The sequence below is a fragment of the Bison bison genome, unplaced genomic scaffold (genome assembly GCF_000754665.1).
Source record: "Bison bison bison isolate TAMUID 2011002044 unplaced genomic scaffold, Bison_UMD1.0 scf7180017864035, whole genome shotgun sequence".
NCBI classification, from domain to species: Eukaryota; Metazoa; Chordata; class Mammalia; order Artiodactyla; family Bovidae; genus Bison; species Bison bison.
In genome coordinates this window covers 1,969,941-1,988,008 of record NW_011494607.1, presented here as the reverse complement: position 1 = coordinate 1,988,008, position 18,068 = coordinate 1,969,941, and the positions used below count along the sequence as shown (strand labels likewise).

The window sequence follows — 18,068 nt, the reverse complement described above, 5'->3', positions numbered from 1 at the left end:
GCCTTTTCTAAAACCAGCTTGAACATCTGGAAGTTCACGGTTCACGTATTACTGAAGCCTGGCTTGGAGAATTTTCAGCATTAATTTGCTAGTGTGTGAGATGAGTGCAATTGTGCAGTAGTTTGAGCATTCCCGAAGAAAGGCATTGCCTTTCTTTGGGATTGGAATGAAAATTGACCTTTTCCAGTCCTGTGGCCACTGCTGAGTTTTCCAAATTTGCTGGCATGTTGAGTGCAGCACTTTCACAGCATCATCTTTCAGGATTTGAAATAGCTCAACTGGAAGTCCATCACCTCCACTAGCTTTGTTCATAGTGATGCTTCGTAAGGCCCACTTGACTTCACATTCCAGGATGTCTGGCTCTAGGTGAGTGGTCACATCTTTGTGGTTATCTTGGTCATGAAGATCTTTTTTGTACAGTTCTTCTGTGCATTCTTGCCACCTTTTCTTAATATCAACTAAGTTTATCAACTAAGTTTACATAATATTTGTTGTCAGTTCAATAGTCTTCACTGCATATTCACCAGGAGTAGATCTATCCCAAGGAATCACTTTCTTTCCTTATCCAGGAGAGGCAACTTTGCATTTGTTAAAATTTATCATCATATTGTAGCAATTAAGTCCTGTTTTCAGGCTCTACTTCTTTTGCTGTTTCCACCATATCTGCAGTGACTTTCTGCAACAGAAGTTGAATCCTCCGTAGTTATCCATAAAGGCTGGAATAAATTTCTTCTCAACTTCTGTTAATGTTGATACTTTGACCTCTTCCCGTTGTTGGGGGAGTTTGTAGTTTCCTCAGTTCTGTCTCGTTGCAATAAAAATTTGATGGACAGACCAGCATTACAGCTCTCAGATGGATCAGTGTACAGCTCTTGAATGGAGCACTGTTATAGCTCCAAGTTATAGCTCAGTTTTATTTAGAAAGTAAAGGAAAATACATCCTTGAGGCGTGAGGGCATGCTGACCCAAAAAATACGAAGAGAAGAGAGGCCCCCCAGCCCAATTTTGGCTCCTCTTTTTATGTTTTTTCTCCTCCCCCTGGGCTTGCCGTATGTAAATTGGGCTAGCCAGGAGTGCTGTTTGTTTTACCAGGGTTCCTCACTCTGGTGCTTGGACCCTCCTTTGTGCTAATTTTTTGGGCTTTTTCCTTAGTTGTCTTTTAGCCACTGCCACTCTGGACTCCATTTTCCTATTCTAACTACCTAGCATTACCTGCTCAAGAGATGGGAGGCCTAATTCTTTGGGAATAGAGGCATCGAGGTCTCTCTGGCTACTTCCTGATGAACTGGGATGGCAAGGGGCATTGGGCCTCACCCTCTTGCGAGTCTCAAGTCTCAGAGTCCTTGTAGTGGTGTCCATTTAAGGGTGAGTGATGTTTTCCATGGTCAGCTATTGTTTTATAATCCTTGTTGAACTGGCACTGCATGTTGTAGCTTGTTGACCTGGGCAGAGACAAAATGGGTTAGACAATTGATAATACATGGGGCAATCATAAGCCGCATCAATATGGTGATAACAAGGTAGGGGCATTAGCCAACTCCAAATCCCCCCTCACCAGGAGAATCCCCCAAAGAAAGATTGTAGCCACCCCAAGAACTCTCCAGTTCATTCTTTGAGATCCTGTAGGGTCTGAATGTTTCTCTTGAGGACTGCGAGACTTTCTTTAACTTAGTTGGATGTATTTACCCAGAATCAAACGTCTCATTCAAGATGGCTCAAGTCCCTCCTTGTTCAGGGATCAGGAGATCTATCTCCTGTCTGTTTTGCAGTACAACCCCTGCAAAGCTGTGTTGGCTCTTTAGAGCTTCCCTGAGAAATCTTAACCCCAGAAACTTAATTTTGGGAGTGTTCATTAGAATGGCACTCATTTGTAGTTCTGAATAGGTACCTGAGATCTCCCAGGGGCTCACAGGTGTATTGAGTGTCCTCTTCCATTTTCTTCCATGGCTTGACTCATGAATAGTCAACCCAGGAGTTATGTCCTAGTACCTTAACTGCTATTGGGGTAGAAAATATTACAGGGTAGGGGCCCTTCCATGTAGCCTGGGGTTAAGCCTTTGGGGACCCATCTTTCCAGACTTTAATTAGGTCTTGAGTCCCTGGAGCATATAATGGTGACTCTATTGAATCTTTGGGGTTCTGGTTGACACCGCATAAGTGTATATCCTGTTGGAATTGCCCAATGGCCATGGTATAAGACTGGAGGATCTGAGCCTCTGGATCTAGGAGGAGGTCATTGACATAAACAAAAGGTCTCCCATATAGCATCTCATAAAAACTAAGACCAACCTGTTCCTTAGGGGCAATACAGGTGCAGAGGAGAGCTATTGGGAAAGCCTCCTTCCATCCCAGGGAGGTCTCCTGGTTTATCTTTTTTATTTCTGATTTTAAGAATTGGTTGGCTCCTTCTACTTTTTCTGAAGACTGAGGCCTCCAGGCACAATGGAGGTAATGAGTAATGCCCAATGCTTTAGAGACCCCTTGGGTGACCTTAGAAGTAAATGATGTCCCATTGTCATTTTGTAATGACCTGGACAGACCAAATCTCAGAATGAATTCATGGAGCAGTTTGTTGTTGTTGTTGTTGTTGTTTTTACCACCCCCTCAGCCATCTCAGTCCAGGTGGGAAAGCTTTCACTCCATCCTGTGAGTGTATCTATCATGACTAAGAGGTATTTATACCCTTGAGAAACTGGAATCTGGGTGAAGTCCATCTGCCAGTTCTCTCCTGGGTAGGTCCCACGTCGTGGGACAGGCTGGGCCAGCTGGGGTCTTTGAGCTCCTTGGGCATTAATTGGCAAGTGGTACAAGAGGAAACCACTTATCTTATAGTCGCTTGGAGGCCTGTTCCTTTGAAGGACTTTTCTAGTAATCTTTGGAGGGCCTTTTCCCCTAAATGAGTGGTGGCATGTAAGGAGTTAACCAACTTCCATTGGAAGTTTCCAGGCAGAAAAAGGAGTCCCTCCTTTTGGAACCATCCCATGCGATCTTCTTGAAAGCCCTCACTCTTAGCTTTAAGAGTCTCACCTTCAGTATATGAAGGAGTTTCTGGAAAATTAGTTTGTGGAACTAAGGTGGCAACCCCTATATTAGATCATGGTTCTGTAACGCTTAGCTTCCTGATTGGCTGCTTGGTTACCTCGTGCCACTTCCATGCTCCCTTTTTGGTGTCCTTTACAGTGGGAGACTGAAACCTCAGCTGGCAGATGAACTGCCTCCAAGAGACTAAGGATTTGGTCACCATATTTGATTGGGGACTCTTGGGTGGTCAAGTGGCCTCTTTCTTTCCAAATAGCAGCATGTGCATGAAGCACCAGAAAGGCATACTTGGAGTCAGTGTAAATGGCTACTCTTTTTCCTTTTCCCAGCTCTAAAACTTGAGTCAGGGCTATGAGCTCAGCTAATTGGGCTGAAGTACCTGGTGGCAAAGGTTTAGCCTCTATGGCCTCAAAATTGGAGACTGCTGCATACCCGGCTCTTCTTTTTCTATCCAAGACAAAGCTGCTTCCATCAGTGTACCAGATTTTCTCAGGATTGGTAAGAGGATCTTCTGACAATCCCTCTCGGCATTTTGTCCAGCAGTCCAAGGTTTCTAGGCAAGAATGAAAGAGGAGAGAGCCCTTGGGAGTAGGCAGGAGGGTGGCTGAATTAAGAATCTCACAAGGGGATATAATGAGGCCTAGATTTTCCATCAGCACTACTTGATATCTGAGGATTCTTTGATCAGACATTCATAAATGGCCTCTCCCATTTAGGAGTTGTTTCACTTGTGGTGGGTAAAAACAGTTAGTTTGCCCCCCAAAAGAGAGTTATAAAGCATCTTCTATCAGGATTGCAATAGCTGCAAGATTTGAAGGCAGGGAGGCCAGCCTTGGGCGGTTGGGTCTAGCCTCTTGGAAAATAAGCTACAGTCTGGGGCTCAGGTCCCATACTTTGAGTTAACACTCCCCAAGGCTATTCCTTCTTTTTTGTGGTCATAAAGTTGGAATGCTTTTTCTGGGTCTGGCAACCTCAAGGCAGATGCTTTAGTTAAGGCTTGTTTTGGATTTCCAGTTGAGCTATTTCAAATCCTAAAAGGTGATGCTGTGAAAGTGCTGCACTCAATATATCAGCAAATTCGGAAAACTCAGCAGTGGCCACAGGACTGGAAAAGGTCAGTTTTCATTCCAATCCCAAAGAAAGGTAATATAAAATAATGCTCAAACTACGTCACTATTGCACTCATCTCTCACACTAATAAAGTAATGCACAAAATTCTCCAAGCCAGGCTTCAGCAGTATGTGAACTGTTAACTTCCAGATGTTCAAGCTGGTTTTAGAAAAGGCAGAGGAACCAGAGATCAAATTGCCAACATCCGCTGGATCGTCGAAAGAGCAAGAGGGTTCCAGAAAAACATCTATTTCTGCTTGATTGACTATGCCAAACCTTTGACTGTGTGGATCACAATAAACTGTGGAATATTCTGAAAGAGATGGGAATACTAGACCACCTGATCTGCCTCTTGAGAAATCTGTATGCAGGTCAGGAAGCAACAGTTAGAACTGGACATGGAACAACAGACTGGTTCCAAATAGGAAGAGGAGTACTTCAAGGCTGTATACTGTCACCCTGCTTATTTAACTTCTATGCAGAGTACATCATGAGAAACATTGGGCTGGAAGAAGCACAAGCTGGAATCAAGATTGCCGGGAGAAATATCAATAACCTCAGATATTGGAGATGATACAACACTTATGGCAGAAAGTCAAGGAGAACTAAAGAGCCTTTTAATGAAAGTGAAAGAGAGTGAAAAAGTTGGCTAAAGCTCAACGTTCAGAAAACTAAGATTATGGCATCTGGTCCCGTCACTTCATGGCAAGTAGATGGGGAAACAGTGGAAACAGTGGCTGATTTTATTTTTCTGGGCTCCAAAATCACTGCAGATGGTGATTGCAGCCATTAAATAAAAAGACACTTGGTCCTTGGAAGGAAAGTTATGACCAACCTAAACAGCATATTAAAAAGCAGAGACATTACTTTGCCAACAAAGGTCCATCTAGTCAAGGCTCTAGTTTTTCCAGTGGCCATATATGGATGTGAGAGCTGGACTCTAAAGAAAGCTGAGTGCTGAAGAATTGATGCTTTTAAACTGTGGTGTTGGAGAAGACTCCTGAGAGTCTTTTGGACTTCAAGGAGATCCAGCCAGTCCATCCTAAAGGAGATCAGTCCTGGGTGTTGGAGGGACTGTTGTTGAAGCTGAAAGTCCAATACTTTGGCCACCTGATGCAGAGAGCTGACTCATTTGAAAGACCCTGATGCTGGGAAAGATTGGGGGAAGGAGGAAGAGGGGACGACAGAGGATGAGATGGTTGAATGGCATCCCCGACACAATGGACATGGGTTTGGGTGGACTCCGGAAGTTGGTGATGGACGGGGAAACCTGGCATGGTGCAGTTCATGGGGTTGCAAAGAGTCAGACACGACTGAGCGACTGACCTGAACTGACTGCCTTCTTTGAGGAGTCCCCCACGTCAGTGGGATTGAATCATCCTGTCCCTTCAAGTTTTCATATAAGGACTGGGCAATTAGACCGTAGCTGGGTATTCAGATTCTACAATGTCCAATTAGCCTTAGAAAAGCTCTCAATTCTTTTCGAGTCGGGGGAGGGCAACTGAAGGATTCCTTGTACCTGATCAGAGGATAGCCTCCTGGACCCGAGTGTAATCTCCCAGGTAAGTGACCTTTGTCTCAACCATCTGTGCCTTAGCACGGGAGACTTTATATCTCCTCTCTGCCAAAAAATTTAGAACCTGAATTGCATGTTGTTGGGCATTTTTCTCATCTGGAAAGCAGATTAGTAGGTCATCTATGTATTGTAGCATTTTCCCATTAGGTCCCAGGTCCAGATCTAGGAGATCATGGCTAAGAGCCTGCCCAAACAGGTAAGCACTCTCTCTGAACCCCTGAGGTAATACTGTCCAAGTCATCTGTTGGTGTTTTTCTCCTGGGGCCTCCCACTTGAAGGCAGAACGATATTGGGGTTCTTTAGCCAGTAGTATGCAAAAGAATGCATCTTTGAGATCCAAGACTGTAAACCACTTGGCACTGGGTGGGATTTCTCCTAAGATTACATAGGGATTGGGTTGTGGGATGGAGGGGGACTACAGCTTCATTTATGATTTGGAGATCTTGAACTATTCGACAGGTTCCATCCTTTTTCTTTACAGGGAGGATTGGGGTGTTACACAGCGAATTGGTGGGGACCAATGGCCCACAGGCAAGGAATTTATTTATTAGAAGTTGTAGTCCTTCCTGAGCTTCTCTTCTGAGGGGATATTGTTTCTGGTTAGGAAACTGAGTGGGATCTCAGAGGACAATGATGACTGGTTCACCTTGGTGGGCTCATTCAGGAGTCCCCTGGTCCCACACCTGGGGGTTAATTTTGTCCTTCCATAGTTTTTGGTTCCTCTCTATTGGAGAGGGTATAATGGGTTCTTCAGTAGTAACCAGAAGCTTTAGGGCTCTAGAGGCTGAAAAGCTTCCCATCACAAGGGTGGTCCCCAGTTTAGTGAGTATATCTCTTCCCAATAAGGGAGGAGGACTCTCAGGGACCACCAGAAACTGGTGGGAAAATATTTGTCCATCCCAGCAACTAAGAAGTGCTCAGGTGAATCTTTTAGTAATTGTTTTTCCTGTAGCACCCAAAATGGTACAGGTTTGGGAGGAGAAGGTTCCAGAGTAGGAGGTCAGGACAGAGCAGGTAGCCCCTGTGTCAACCAAGGAGTTCTTGGACCTACCTGCCACATCCACTTGCACCCTTGGCTCCAGCCCCGTGCTGGTTATCTGTGACAGGCGGGTTGGCTGGAGTGGGCCATTTCAGTCCTGTTGAACCATTGTGAGGGAAGGCTTGGTGTTTGCCCTTGAGGCTTTTGGGTCCCGAGAACAAGATGCCCACAGGGACATTGCCGCCCAATGTGCCAATTGATGGCATTTGTAGCAAACCATTTTAGGAGACTTGTCATGGTTTGGACACTCTTTGGCCCAATGCCCCGCCTGTCTACAGATTAAGCATTTGCCTCGTGCCTTGTCCTTCAGGGACTTGGGGTTTGCCATAGGGCTTCCCTAGAGAGTGGCCAGCATCTTGGCATGCCTTATCCCTTTCCTTTTCTCCCTTTCCTGGGCCTTTGCCTCCCTCTCCATGGGTGGACTTCCTTAGGAGTGAGTCTTTCTGAAGCTTATTCTACCCAGTACTGTTGCAACCTGAGAGCTGGGTGTCCCCGGATGAGGGTGCAGATCCCCAGGCAAGCTAAGGCATGACAGCCTCCTGGAAAACAAATCCCCAGGCAGGTCGAGGCAGGTTGGCCTCCAGAGAATTGGGTCCCTGGGCAGGTCAAGGGATCTCAACCTCCTGGGACCCCTGGACTGGCAGATCCCTGAGCAAGTTGAAGCATGACAACATTTAGAGGACCAGATCCCTAGTCAGGTTGAGGCAGAGCGACCTTCTGGGACCCCCAGACTAGAGCTGGGTATCCCTAAAGTCTCCAGTGTGACCAGTGCTGGGTAAGATTAAGGGATTGTAGTTTTAACTCATTGCCAGTTTGTTCACGCAGATGGCAATAGATACCATGATGTAAAGCAGTCCAAGCCTGTGCCCTAAGACTGTGAACCTGGTGAAGCAACCATAAGACTTATCCTCTTACTGATCTAAGGGAATGTAAGTCACTGATTTCCTCTCCTAGTTGTCCATAAGAGTAGATTAGGGTGTCTCCAATGGTAAACATGGAGAAGGCAATGGCACCCCACTCCAGTACTCTTGCCTGGAAAATTCCATGGATGGAGGAGCCTGGTGGGCTGCAGTCCATGGGGTCGCAAGGAGTCAGACACGACTGAGCGACTTCGCTTTCACTTTTCACTTTCATGTATTGGAGAAGGAAATGGCAACCCACTCCAGCGTTCTTGCCTGGAGAATCCCAGGGACGGGGGAGCCTGGTGGGCTGCCATCTATGGGGTCGCACAGAGTCGGACACGACTGAAGTGACTTAGCAATGGTAAATATTTCATTGTCATAGACCCACTTTAGGTAATAACAAAAGTAATGACAAAGGAATGGGTTATCTGGTCCTGTTAGAGGCATTCAGTTCAGTTCAGTTCAGTCGCTCAGTTGTGTCCGACTCTTTGCAACCCCATGAATCGCAGCACGCCAGGCCTCCCTGTCCATCACAAACTCCTGGAGTTCACTCAAACTCACATCCATCGAGTTGGTGATGCCATCCAGCCATCTCATCCTCTATTGTCCCCTTCTCCTCCTGCCCTCAATCCCTCCCAGCATCAGAGTCCCTTCCAATGGGTCAACTCTTCGCATGAGGCGGCCAAAGTACTGGAGTTTCAGCTTTAGCATCATTCCTTCTGAAGAACACCCAGGGCTGATCTCCTTTAGAATGGACTGGTTGGATCTCCTTGCAGTAAGGGCCTCTCAGGAGTCCTCTCCAGCACCACAGTTCAAAAGCATCAGTTCTTCAGCACTCAGCTTTCTTCATAGTCCAACTCTCACATCCATACATGATCACTGGAAAAACCATAGCCTTGACTAGACGAACCTTTGTTGGCAAAGAAATGTCTCTGCTTTTCAGTATACTATCTAGGTTGGTCATAACTTTCCTTCCAAGGAGTAAACATCTTTTAATTTCATGGCTGCAGTCACCATCTGCAGTCATTTTGGAGCCCAAAAAAATAAAGTCTGACATTGTTTCTACTGTTTCCCCATCTATTTCCCATGAAGTGATGGGACCAGATGCCATGATCTTCGTTTTCTGAATGTTGAGCTTTAAGCCAACTTTTTCACTCTCCTCTTTCACTTTCATTAAGAGGCTTTTTAGTTCCTCTTCACTTTCTACCATAGGGTGGTATCATCTGTATATCTGAGGTTATTGACATTTCTCCCGGCAATCTTGATTCCAGCTTGTGCTTTTCCAGCCCAGCGTTTCTCATGATGTACTCTGCATAGAAGTTAAATAAGCAGGGTGACAGTATACAGCCTTGACGTACTCCTTTTCCTATTTGGAACCAATCTGTTGTTCCATGTCCAGTTCTAACTGTTACTTCCTGACATTAAGAGTATTTTAATAATAAGTGAGGTTGAGCAATGTTGCCTACAAGGGGGCAGGGTCCTGGTAATTAGTAAGTGGCTTAAGAACAAATTGATCAGACCAGATGTTCCATAAAAGTGGAGTGGAGATTTGATGAAGGCCTGAATATCTAGAGGGATTGGATATTATACAATATTTCCCTCTCAAGGGCCAGCTATTTTCTGGTTGTCCCTCCAGAAGATTGTAGAGGCAACATTGTGGGCCCAGACGGGGCTCAGGAAAAGAGCATGAAACAGGAGGGAAGGGAGCAGGGCACAACTTTTGAAAGAAATGACATAGCCCAAGGGCATATATAAACTGATTAAAATCAAGGGAGTCCAAGATGCCAAGTCAAATTCAACTAAACCCTGATCCCCAATCTGCAAGCTGAATGACACACCCAGAGGTGCCAGGACAGTTCCAAGGCACTGTCAAAAGACAGAGGAGTGAGTGGTTCCCTAATTGTTGGAATGATCCTCCCATTTATTAGCATGTGAATTCACCCAGCTTTAGCCACACCACATTCTATGGCCACTACACTCCCCTTGGAGTGTGCTTCTCTCTGAATCCTAACAAATCCACTTCTTACCTATCCCTGTGTCTCTAACTGAATTTTTTGCAATGAGAGATCAAAGCCTGAGCTTCATTGAGTCCTGAAGCCAGGCACCATGGGATTTGGCCGGGCTCAAGTCCTGGGAGAGAGGAGCTGAGGATGGGAGGAAAAAGCAGTGGGAAAAACATGCCAAGGAATCCCCTTCATAACCTGCCAGAAAACCTGCTAAATACCTGACGTGTGCTCACAATTTTCACTGGCCTGATCCTGGCACAAATAAAATTAAGGACAGAAGAACCTCCCCACCCGCTTGAGTAACAGCTACTAAAGCGCAGAGGTTAGTGAAGCCTTCAGGACATACTGGGGAGTAGCCTCTCCAGAGTCCCTCAGTTGCACCCACTGCTGCTCGCCTGTTCTTGTGGGGTTCAAGGAAACAAGAGATTGTAAAGGAATTAAGGTTTTGTTAGGCATATGTCCTTCCAGCCATAGGAGCGAGGCCCTCCTTCCTTAACCAGAGGTCTTCTGGAATCAGACTGAGCTGTGTGAGCTTTCTGCTGAGTTTGTTTTTCACTGTCCTGGTTTCCAGCATGCCAGGCTTCTTGTCACTTCCCCTGCACTGGGTTGTCTTCTCATTCAGCTTCCACCACAGGAGCTTTCCCCGAGTTGGGCCCCTGCTGTGCTTGGTCGCCTCCTTGCAGGTTTGGGGGTAGGGGTGGCAAGCCAAGGTTGTTTCAGCCAGTTAAATCCAAGAAACAGCACCATAGATGTCAGAGGAGTTTGTGATTTCCTCGGTTCTGTCTCATTGAAACAAAAATTTTTGAAGCGACGGACAGACCAGTGTTACAGCTCTCGGATGGACCGCTGTTACAGCTCCATGTTACAGCTCAGTTTTATTCAGAAAGTAAAGGAAAATATATCCTCAAGGTGTGAGGGCATGCCAACCCAAAAGACACGAAGAGAAGAGAAGCCCCACCAGCCAAATTTTGGCTCCTCTTTTTATGTTTTTTCTCCTCCCCCTGGGCCTGCCCTATGTAAATTGGGCTAGCCAGGAGTGCTGTTTGTTTTACCTGAGGTCCTCACTCCAGTCCTCCGACCTTCCTTTGTTCTAAATTTGCGGGCTTTTCCCTTGCTTTTTAGCCACCGCCATTCTGGACTCCTTTTACTTAACACCATTAACCTGTAATGTTCTTAATTGCATTTAGAATGGTGACTCCTTTCTAGAAGGTTTTTCATTGACTTTGCCCAGATCCATCAATGGAATCACTATCTAAGGCAGCTGTAGCCTTAGATATATATTAATAATAGGACTTGAAAATCAGAATTACTTCTTGATCCATGGGCTGCAGAATAGATGTGTTAACAGGCTTGGAAACAATGTGAATCTCACTGGACATCTCCATCGGAGCTCTTGGATGACCAGTTTCATCATCAAAATGTTCAGTAATATTTTGAAACTTTTTTGTTTTTTTCTGAGCAGTAGATCTCAACACTGGGCTTAAAATGTTCAGTAAACTGTGTTTTAAAGAGATGTACTATCAACCAGGCAGAATTGATTTAGTAGAGGGCCCTGGGATTTCTGGAATGGTAAATGAGCATCTGCTTCAACTTCAAGTCATCAGTTGCATTAACTCCTGGGAAATTCCATGGATAGAGGAGCTATAGTTCATGGGGTTGCAAAAGAGTTGATGTTTGTTTTGGGTTATCTCTATTAGATTTTGATGTCATGTATTCATGAGCTTCATAAACTGAATTACATTCCTGTCTGTTTTTTTATATGTTAAATATGAGTTTCAAACATTGAGAATACTGTAAAAATTAACCAGTACTGAAATATTTTGTGGGAATTATTTCATCATCTGTTTTCCTTTGATATCCTTAATTAGCCTTGCTAAGTTTCCTTTTTATTTGCTTCCTTTTCATTTCTTTTTGTTTATGTTTCAAGTATCCCTTGCTTCCTATGGTATTCATTTTGTTTTACATTTTTTATAATTACATGAATTAAGTTTTAATTTGTTTACATTTTTTAATACTGGAAGTATTTAAGCCTAAAAGTTTGGCTTCAGTTTTTCTACATCCCATTGAATATAGCTCTCTGTGCTGTACAATAGGACCTGTTGTTTATCCATTCTCTATATAAATAGTTTGCATCTGCTAATTCATCCTTCCCACAATCCTCTCGTCTTTGGCAATCACAGATCCTTTCTCTGTGTCTGTGAGTCTGTTTCTGCTTGGTAGCTAAGTTCATCTATGTCACATTTTAGAAGCTACATGTAGGTGATACTATATGGTACCTGTCTCTTTCTGACTTATTACTTTACTTAGTATGTTAATCCCTAGATCCATCCATGTTGCTGCAAATGGCATTATTTCATTCTTTGTTATGGCTGAGTATTATTCCATAGTATATATATGCCATATCTTCTTTATCCATTCATTTGTTGATGGACATTTAGTTTGAATACCCTTAGTCTTTTTCTTTGTTTTACTTAGATGATTGTTATTAGGTTTTTATTTTAAAGTAGTATATTTTTACCCCCAAACCACTTTTCCATCTTGTGATAGTCTCAGAAGGTTTATGAGTTAATTTGAAGATACTGATATGTGTTTCGTCTTTTATTAGGTCTGGCACCTGGATCCTGTCATTGTAAACCTGGCTTCAGAGGGGTGAGCTGTGATCGCTGTGCCAGAGGTTACATTGGCTACCCAGACTGCAAACCTTGTAACTGCAGTGGTGCAGGGAGCACAAATGAGGACCCTTGTTTTGGACCCTGTAACTGCAAGGTACCTTGTTTACTCAAATAATGCCCCATTGTTTAGAGCAAAGGTTATTTTCCTTAGTTTCTCTCTTATGTTTGTGCACATCAAGCGATTGGAGCTTTGGTAAATATCCAGTCTCTATTCTATGGTAGCACTCCTGTAAGTGTCTTTAGAATCAGGTTTGGTTCAGCAAGACACATGCCTTTTGTCTAAAAACTTACAAATACAGAAGTCATCTTAAGAATGTGTTATAACAGAAACACATTTGTCCCCTTACCTATCTAGTTTGTTAATTTTCAAATATACAACTCTAAAGCTAGCAACTATTTAAAACTACTGTACAGTCAAATCTACTTTAGCTTCATATCTTATCTAATTCTGAAAAGGATTCTCTCAAAGGTTTCATTCTAGATTTTTCAATAATCTTCTGAAGTTTGAACCCAGATAGGTCTGAAAATACCATGTTCAAAATCTTCTATTTAATTACAAAAAAATGTGAGAAACGCCAGTGGAATTGATTACATGCTCAGTAATTCCTCCCAAGAGTACTTTCAGAAATGCAGCCTTATTTATTGTACACACTGAGATAATAGGACATCATGCTATCACCAAGGGACACACTGTACCTGCAGCTTACAGAAGGAGGAAACATAGAAGCAAGTACAAATTTGAAATTATAAAACTGGTTTGCATGCATGCATGCATTGCTTCAGTTGTACCTGACTCTGTGTGACTCCATGGACAGGAGCCCACCAGGCTTCCCTCTCCACGGGATTCTCCAGGCAAGAATACTGGAGTGGGTTACCATTTCCTTCTCCATAAAACTGGTTTACTTTACAGTAATCAGTTCCAAACATTCAGATCAGACAATGTTAGCTATATTAGCTGAGAGAATAAACACTGAATTGAAAAAGTTAGAATCCCACACAAATATAAAAATAAATATTACTTTTTTAAAGAAAAAGCATAGATGAAACTTTATTAAGAATATTTCCTTTATTAATTCATTAGTCTTATCTGCCACTGCTGCTTTTTCACTTGTGTCTGACTCTTTGTAACCCCATGGACTGTAGCCCTCCAGGCTCCTTTGTCCATGGGGATTCTCCAGACAAGAATACTGGAGTGGGTTGCCATGCCTTCCTCCAGGCTCCACGGGAATCTCCCCAACCCAGGGATTGAACCCAGGTCTCTTGCATTGCAGGCGGATACTTTACCATCTGAGCTTTTAGTGAAGCAGTCTTATCTAGACAACTATAAATTATATACTTATAGTTGTTAAGTGTGCATATGTATACAAACATTAAACCATAAAATAAGTAAACATTAGTATCCATGTTGAGAATACATTTGTTGGGACAAGAAGCTAAATATTGTAATAGTTATAGAATTAAATATGTGTTATATCCAGGGCTATTTAGATACCTATCTTGGAACACTGAAACAATAAAACTCCTGTCTACATAAACATGAAGAAAGTCTGCAGTCCATGGTAAAGAGTTGCCATGTGTTGAAAAATAGTAAATTAACTACATCTAGTACCTTTTAGTCAAATAATATCTGAGATGAAGACTTACTTGTAGATCAATACCAGAGTGGTCTGTGAGTGATAACTTGCTAATGGACACCACCTCTCTTGTGGTGTATATCTTTTGGAGTAATCCTAGAAACATCTCTAATATTTACAAAATATATTTCCTGTATGTGCTTTATTCCTTTCCCAAAACTCCACGGAAATCTCTTAGCTTTATCACTTGCTCAAATAAAGGACAGGCACAGCTGAACTTAAAGTGAAAGAGAAACCTTCTGAGTCTTTGGAGTATAGGAAATAAAACTGGAAAAAAAAGGAATGTTGTCATACACATACTATTCATAGAGGGAAGATGCCTGGTATTTGCAAAGAAAGAGTAACAAATGAATGAAGGAGGCAGGCCCCATTCATCTTCTTTGATAAATATATCAGAAAGGCTAGAACAGGAGAGTTGTCGTCATTAGCAGAGCTCCAAGGGAGAATTGCTCAAGCCACTGGCTGGTCTCTGCCTGCCTCAGAGAATGATTCCAATCCTAATAAGAAAAATGTCTCTTACAAAGACACTTGAAGCTCTACATAGACAATTAGAATACAACAATAAACAGTCATTAAGAAATCATAAAAGAGAATGAAAAATTAAGTAAGTAGTAGCATTATTAAAAGAGTTCCCTTCAACTATGTGATATTTTAAATAGATGACTATAAGCTCTTCTAAACTAGAATGCTTTATAGGATAAAAGTGTACAGAGAGCAAATTTCATTAGATATCTAAATAATTTTAGAAGTGTTGAATTTTATGCATGTTTCACAAAAACATCATTTGACATAGGATTGTCAGCTGATTACTCAAAACAACATGGACCAGAATGCTGTTTAACACATGAAATGTTATTTAGAAGCTAAGTAGAGACTTAAATTCAAATAAGATGCTATCTATAAAAGCATTCATCTCCAAAATGTGTATTAACCAGTAAACATTTGCACATTTTTTCTTTTTTTCTGTAATATATATTAGTTTTCCAAAATTTTCATTAAAAAAATACAATAAGTTTGTGAACATTTTAAGAAATCACCTTGTTGTAAGTCTTGGGCCTAAATTTATTTCTAGTGTAAATTGTGAATGACTAACTTTCTATTTAAATGCAGTACTGAGAAAAGTGGACACCTTATTCCCATATCTTCCATTTTGCATACAGGTATTCTGGATAAAATGGAGCAAAGAAATGTGCAGTCATGTAGATTCAGGAAAGGGAATTTCCTAGATATCAGACCAAAGAAGGAAATCTGAGTTAAGCATGGTGCTGTTTAGTCGCTAAGTTGTGACTGATTCTTTGTGACCCCATGGACTGTAGACCATCAGCCTCCTCTGTCAGTGGGATTTCCCATGGCAAATACTGGAGCGGATTGCCATTTCCTTCACTTAAGCACGTGGAGTGAAGAGAAAGCGCTAGTCACTCAGCGGTGTTTGACTCTTTGTGACTATAGCATCTAGGCTCCTCTGTCCATGGGGAGTTCTCCAGGCAAGAACACTGAAGTGGGTAGCCATTTCCTTATCCAGGGGATCTTCCTTATCCAGCCATTGCACCCAGGTCTCTTGCATTTCAGGCAGATTCTTTACCATCTGAGCCAGCAAAGAAACCCATAAACTCAAACAAAACTATGCAACTAAGGTCATGGCATTGGAGATAGGAGGCTGGTCTTAATGCTGAGATAGGGGTTCAAGTTCAGAGTTTTAATGGCTTCTCTAAACCTTGACACTAAGATTTGGAGCCACTGAGGGAAACAGGAACTGAATTCATTTAAACTTGGACTCTAGAAATGCTCCCTAGCAGTCAACAAGCAGGCACTAGAAAATTACACCCAGAGGCTAGGCATGTCAACCAGAAAACATTCTCTTTCTTTTGGGGCTCTAGGTAGGTAAAAATTAGTGCACTGTCAAAACCCCAAATCTGTGTGCCACATGGGAAGGGGGTCAGTTTTAATCTCCCTTTATGTGCTAGAATTCTTCAACATGTCAAGCAAATGGTATTTCCACAGGGAGAAAGTATAGCCTTAACTGACAGTGAACTCACCATAAAGTAGTATGCTGCGCAATAGGAAAATAACTGCAAGAGGAAATTGGAAGTCAGAAAAGTCAGAATATTCATAAACTAAAAACAAGAAAGAATCAGATAACCTGAAAAAATTGTACACACAAAAATATTTAAAAATTTTAATAATGTAAATCACAGAAATAAAATATGTAAAAAATGAATAGTCATAAAAATATGAGAAGATAAAAGCACAAAGAAAGAAAAATAGGGGGAAAAAATGAAAAAATAGAGTACTATATTAGAAGAACAAGCAGGTTTGGAGAAAAGTTAATGTAATTTATTTCTAGAAATGAACAAAAAAATCAGATATAGTCACTGAAATTTAAAATTCAGTGAATGGGTTGAAAAAGAGTTTAGAAACTGTTGGATAGAGGATCAAAAATACAAAATGGAGTAAAATACTTATACATTGTCATAGGGAGGGTAAATAAAAACATGAGATGCCAAGTGGCATGGTTGGTAGAATAATAATATTCAACATAAGTTTAGCAGAAGTGGCCAAAGAAGATATTAGATGAAATTGGGGAGAAACAGTATTCAAGAAATAATGGAGTAAATTATTATAAAGAATTAAAGAAGATTATATATGCTCAGTTTGAAGAAGATAAAAAAAAGTCCACCACCAGGGTTTATAGTAGAATCCCTGCCCACCAGTCAAGGAAAAATATTAAAACCAGAGACAAATATCAGTTTATTGTGAATGTTCACCATCAGCAGTTCAACTTTACTGAAAAAGCTCCTCAGTGGCATATGTACTTTAGTCAACGAATATTGAACCCAGAAGAGTTTCAGTGGGTTGAAGACTGTAAAAATCAGCTTATGGAAACCAGTAGCATTTCTGTACACCAGCAATAGCCAAATAGGAAATGTAATAATATTTAGAATGGCAACAAAACGATGTGGTTTTTAGGAATAAATGTTCTCAAGTAGAGGTATTTTAAAAAGATTATTGAAGATCATAAAGTAATATTTAAAATGGGGAGATAGCTGCTAATTTTAAGTGCTGGTAAAAATCTGGGGGAAATAAAAGTGTTCACCATTGCTCTTATTAGAATGAATTAGACTTCCCTGGTGGTCCAGTGTCTAAGACTCCGCACTCCCAATGCAGGGGGCCCAGATTTATTCTGTGAGGAGGGCATGGCAACCCACTCCGGTATTCTTGCATGGACAATCCATATGGGCAGAGGAGCCTTGCGGCCAGGAGTCCATGGGGTCACTAGGAGTCTGACACCACTGACCAACTAAGCATAGCACAGCAAGGAACTAGGTCCCACATGCTGCAGTGAAGATGACGAAGGTCCCACATGGCACAACTTAGACCTAGATCAGATCAGGCGCTCAGTCGTGTCCGACTCTTTGAGACCCCATGAATTGCAGCACACAAGGCCTCCCTGTCCATCACCAACTCCCAGAGTTCACTCAGACTCACATCCATCAAGTCAGTGATGCCATCCAGCCATCTCATCCTCTGTCGTCCCCTTCTCCTCTTGCCCCCAATCCCTCCCAGCATCAGAGTCTTTTCCAATGAGTCAACTCTTCACATGAGGTGGCCAAAGTACTGGAGTTTCAACTTTAGCATCATTCCTTCCAAAGAAATCCCAGGGCTGATCTTCAGAATGGACTAGTTGGATCTCCTTGCAGTCCAAGGGACTCTCAAGAGTCTTCTCCAACACCACAGTTCAAAAGCATCAATTCTCTGGCGCTCAGCCTTCTTCCCAGTCCAACTCTCACATCCATACATGACCACAGGAAAAACCATAGCCTTGACTAGAGGAACCTTTGTTGGCAAAGTAATGTCTCTGCTTTTGAATATGCTATCTAGGTTGGTCATAACTTTCCTTCCAAGGAGTAAGCATCTTTTAATTTCATGGCTGCAGTACTATCTGCAGTGATTTTGGAGCCCAGAAAAATAAAGTCTGATACTGTTTCCACTGTTTCTCCATCTATTTCCCATGAAGTGATGGGGCCGGATGCCATGATCTTCGTTTTCTGAATGTTGAGCTTTAAGCCTAACTTTTTCACTTTCATCAAGA

The 18,068-nt window shown here is 42.3% G+C and overlaps 1 protein-coding gene across 3 annotated transcripts in view; it reads left to right on the top strand.

The window, feature by feature from the left end:
- The window catches only part of LAMA2 (laminin, alpha 2), a 705,371-nt gene that overhangs the window by 290,982 nt on the left and 396,321 nt on the right, over window positions 1-18,068 (top strand). For all 3 annotated transcript variants that reach the window (XM_010834646.1, XM_010834645.1, XM_010834644.1), the window contains exon 10: window positions 12,278-12,438. In XM_010834646.1, coding sequence (XP_010832948.1) covers window positions 12,278-12,438 — 161 coding nt within the window. The remainder of the gene's footprint in view (window positions 1-12,277; window positions 12,439-18,068) is intronic.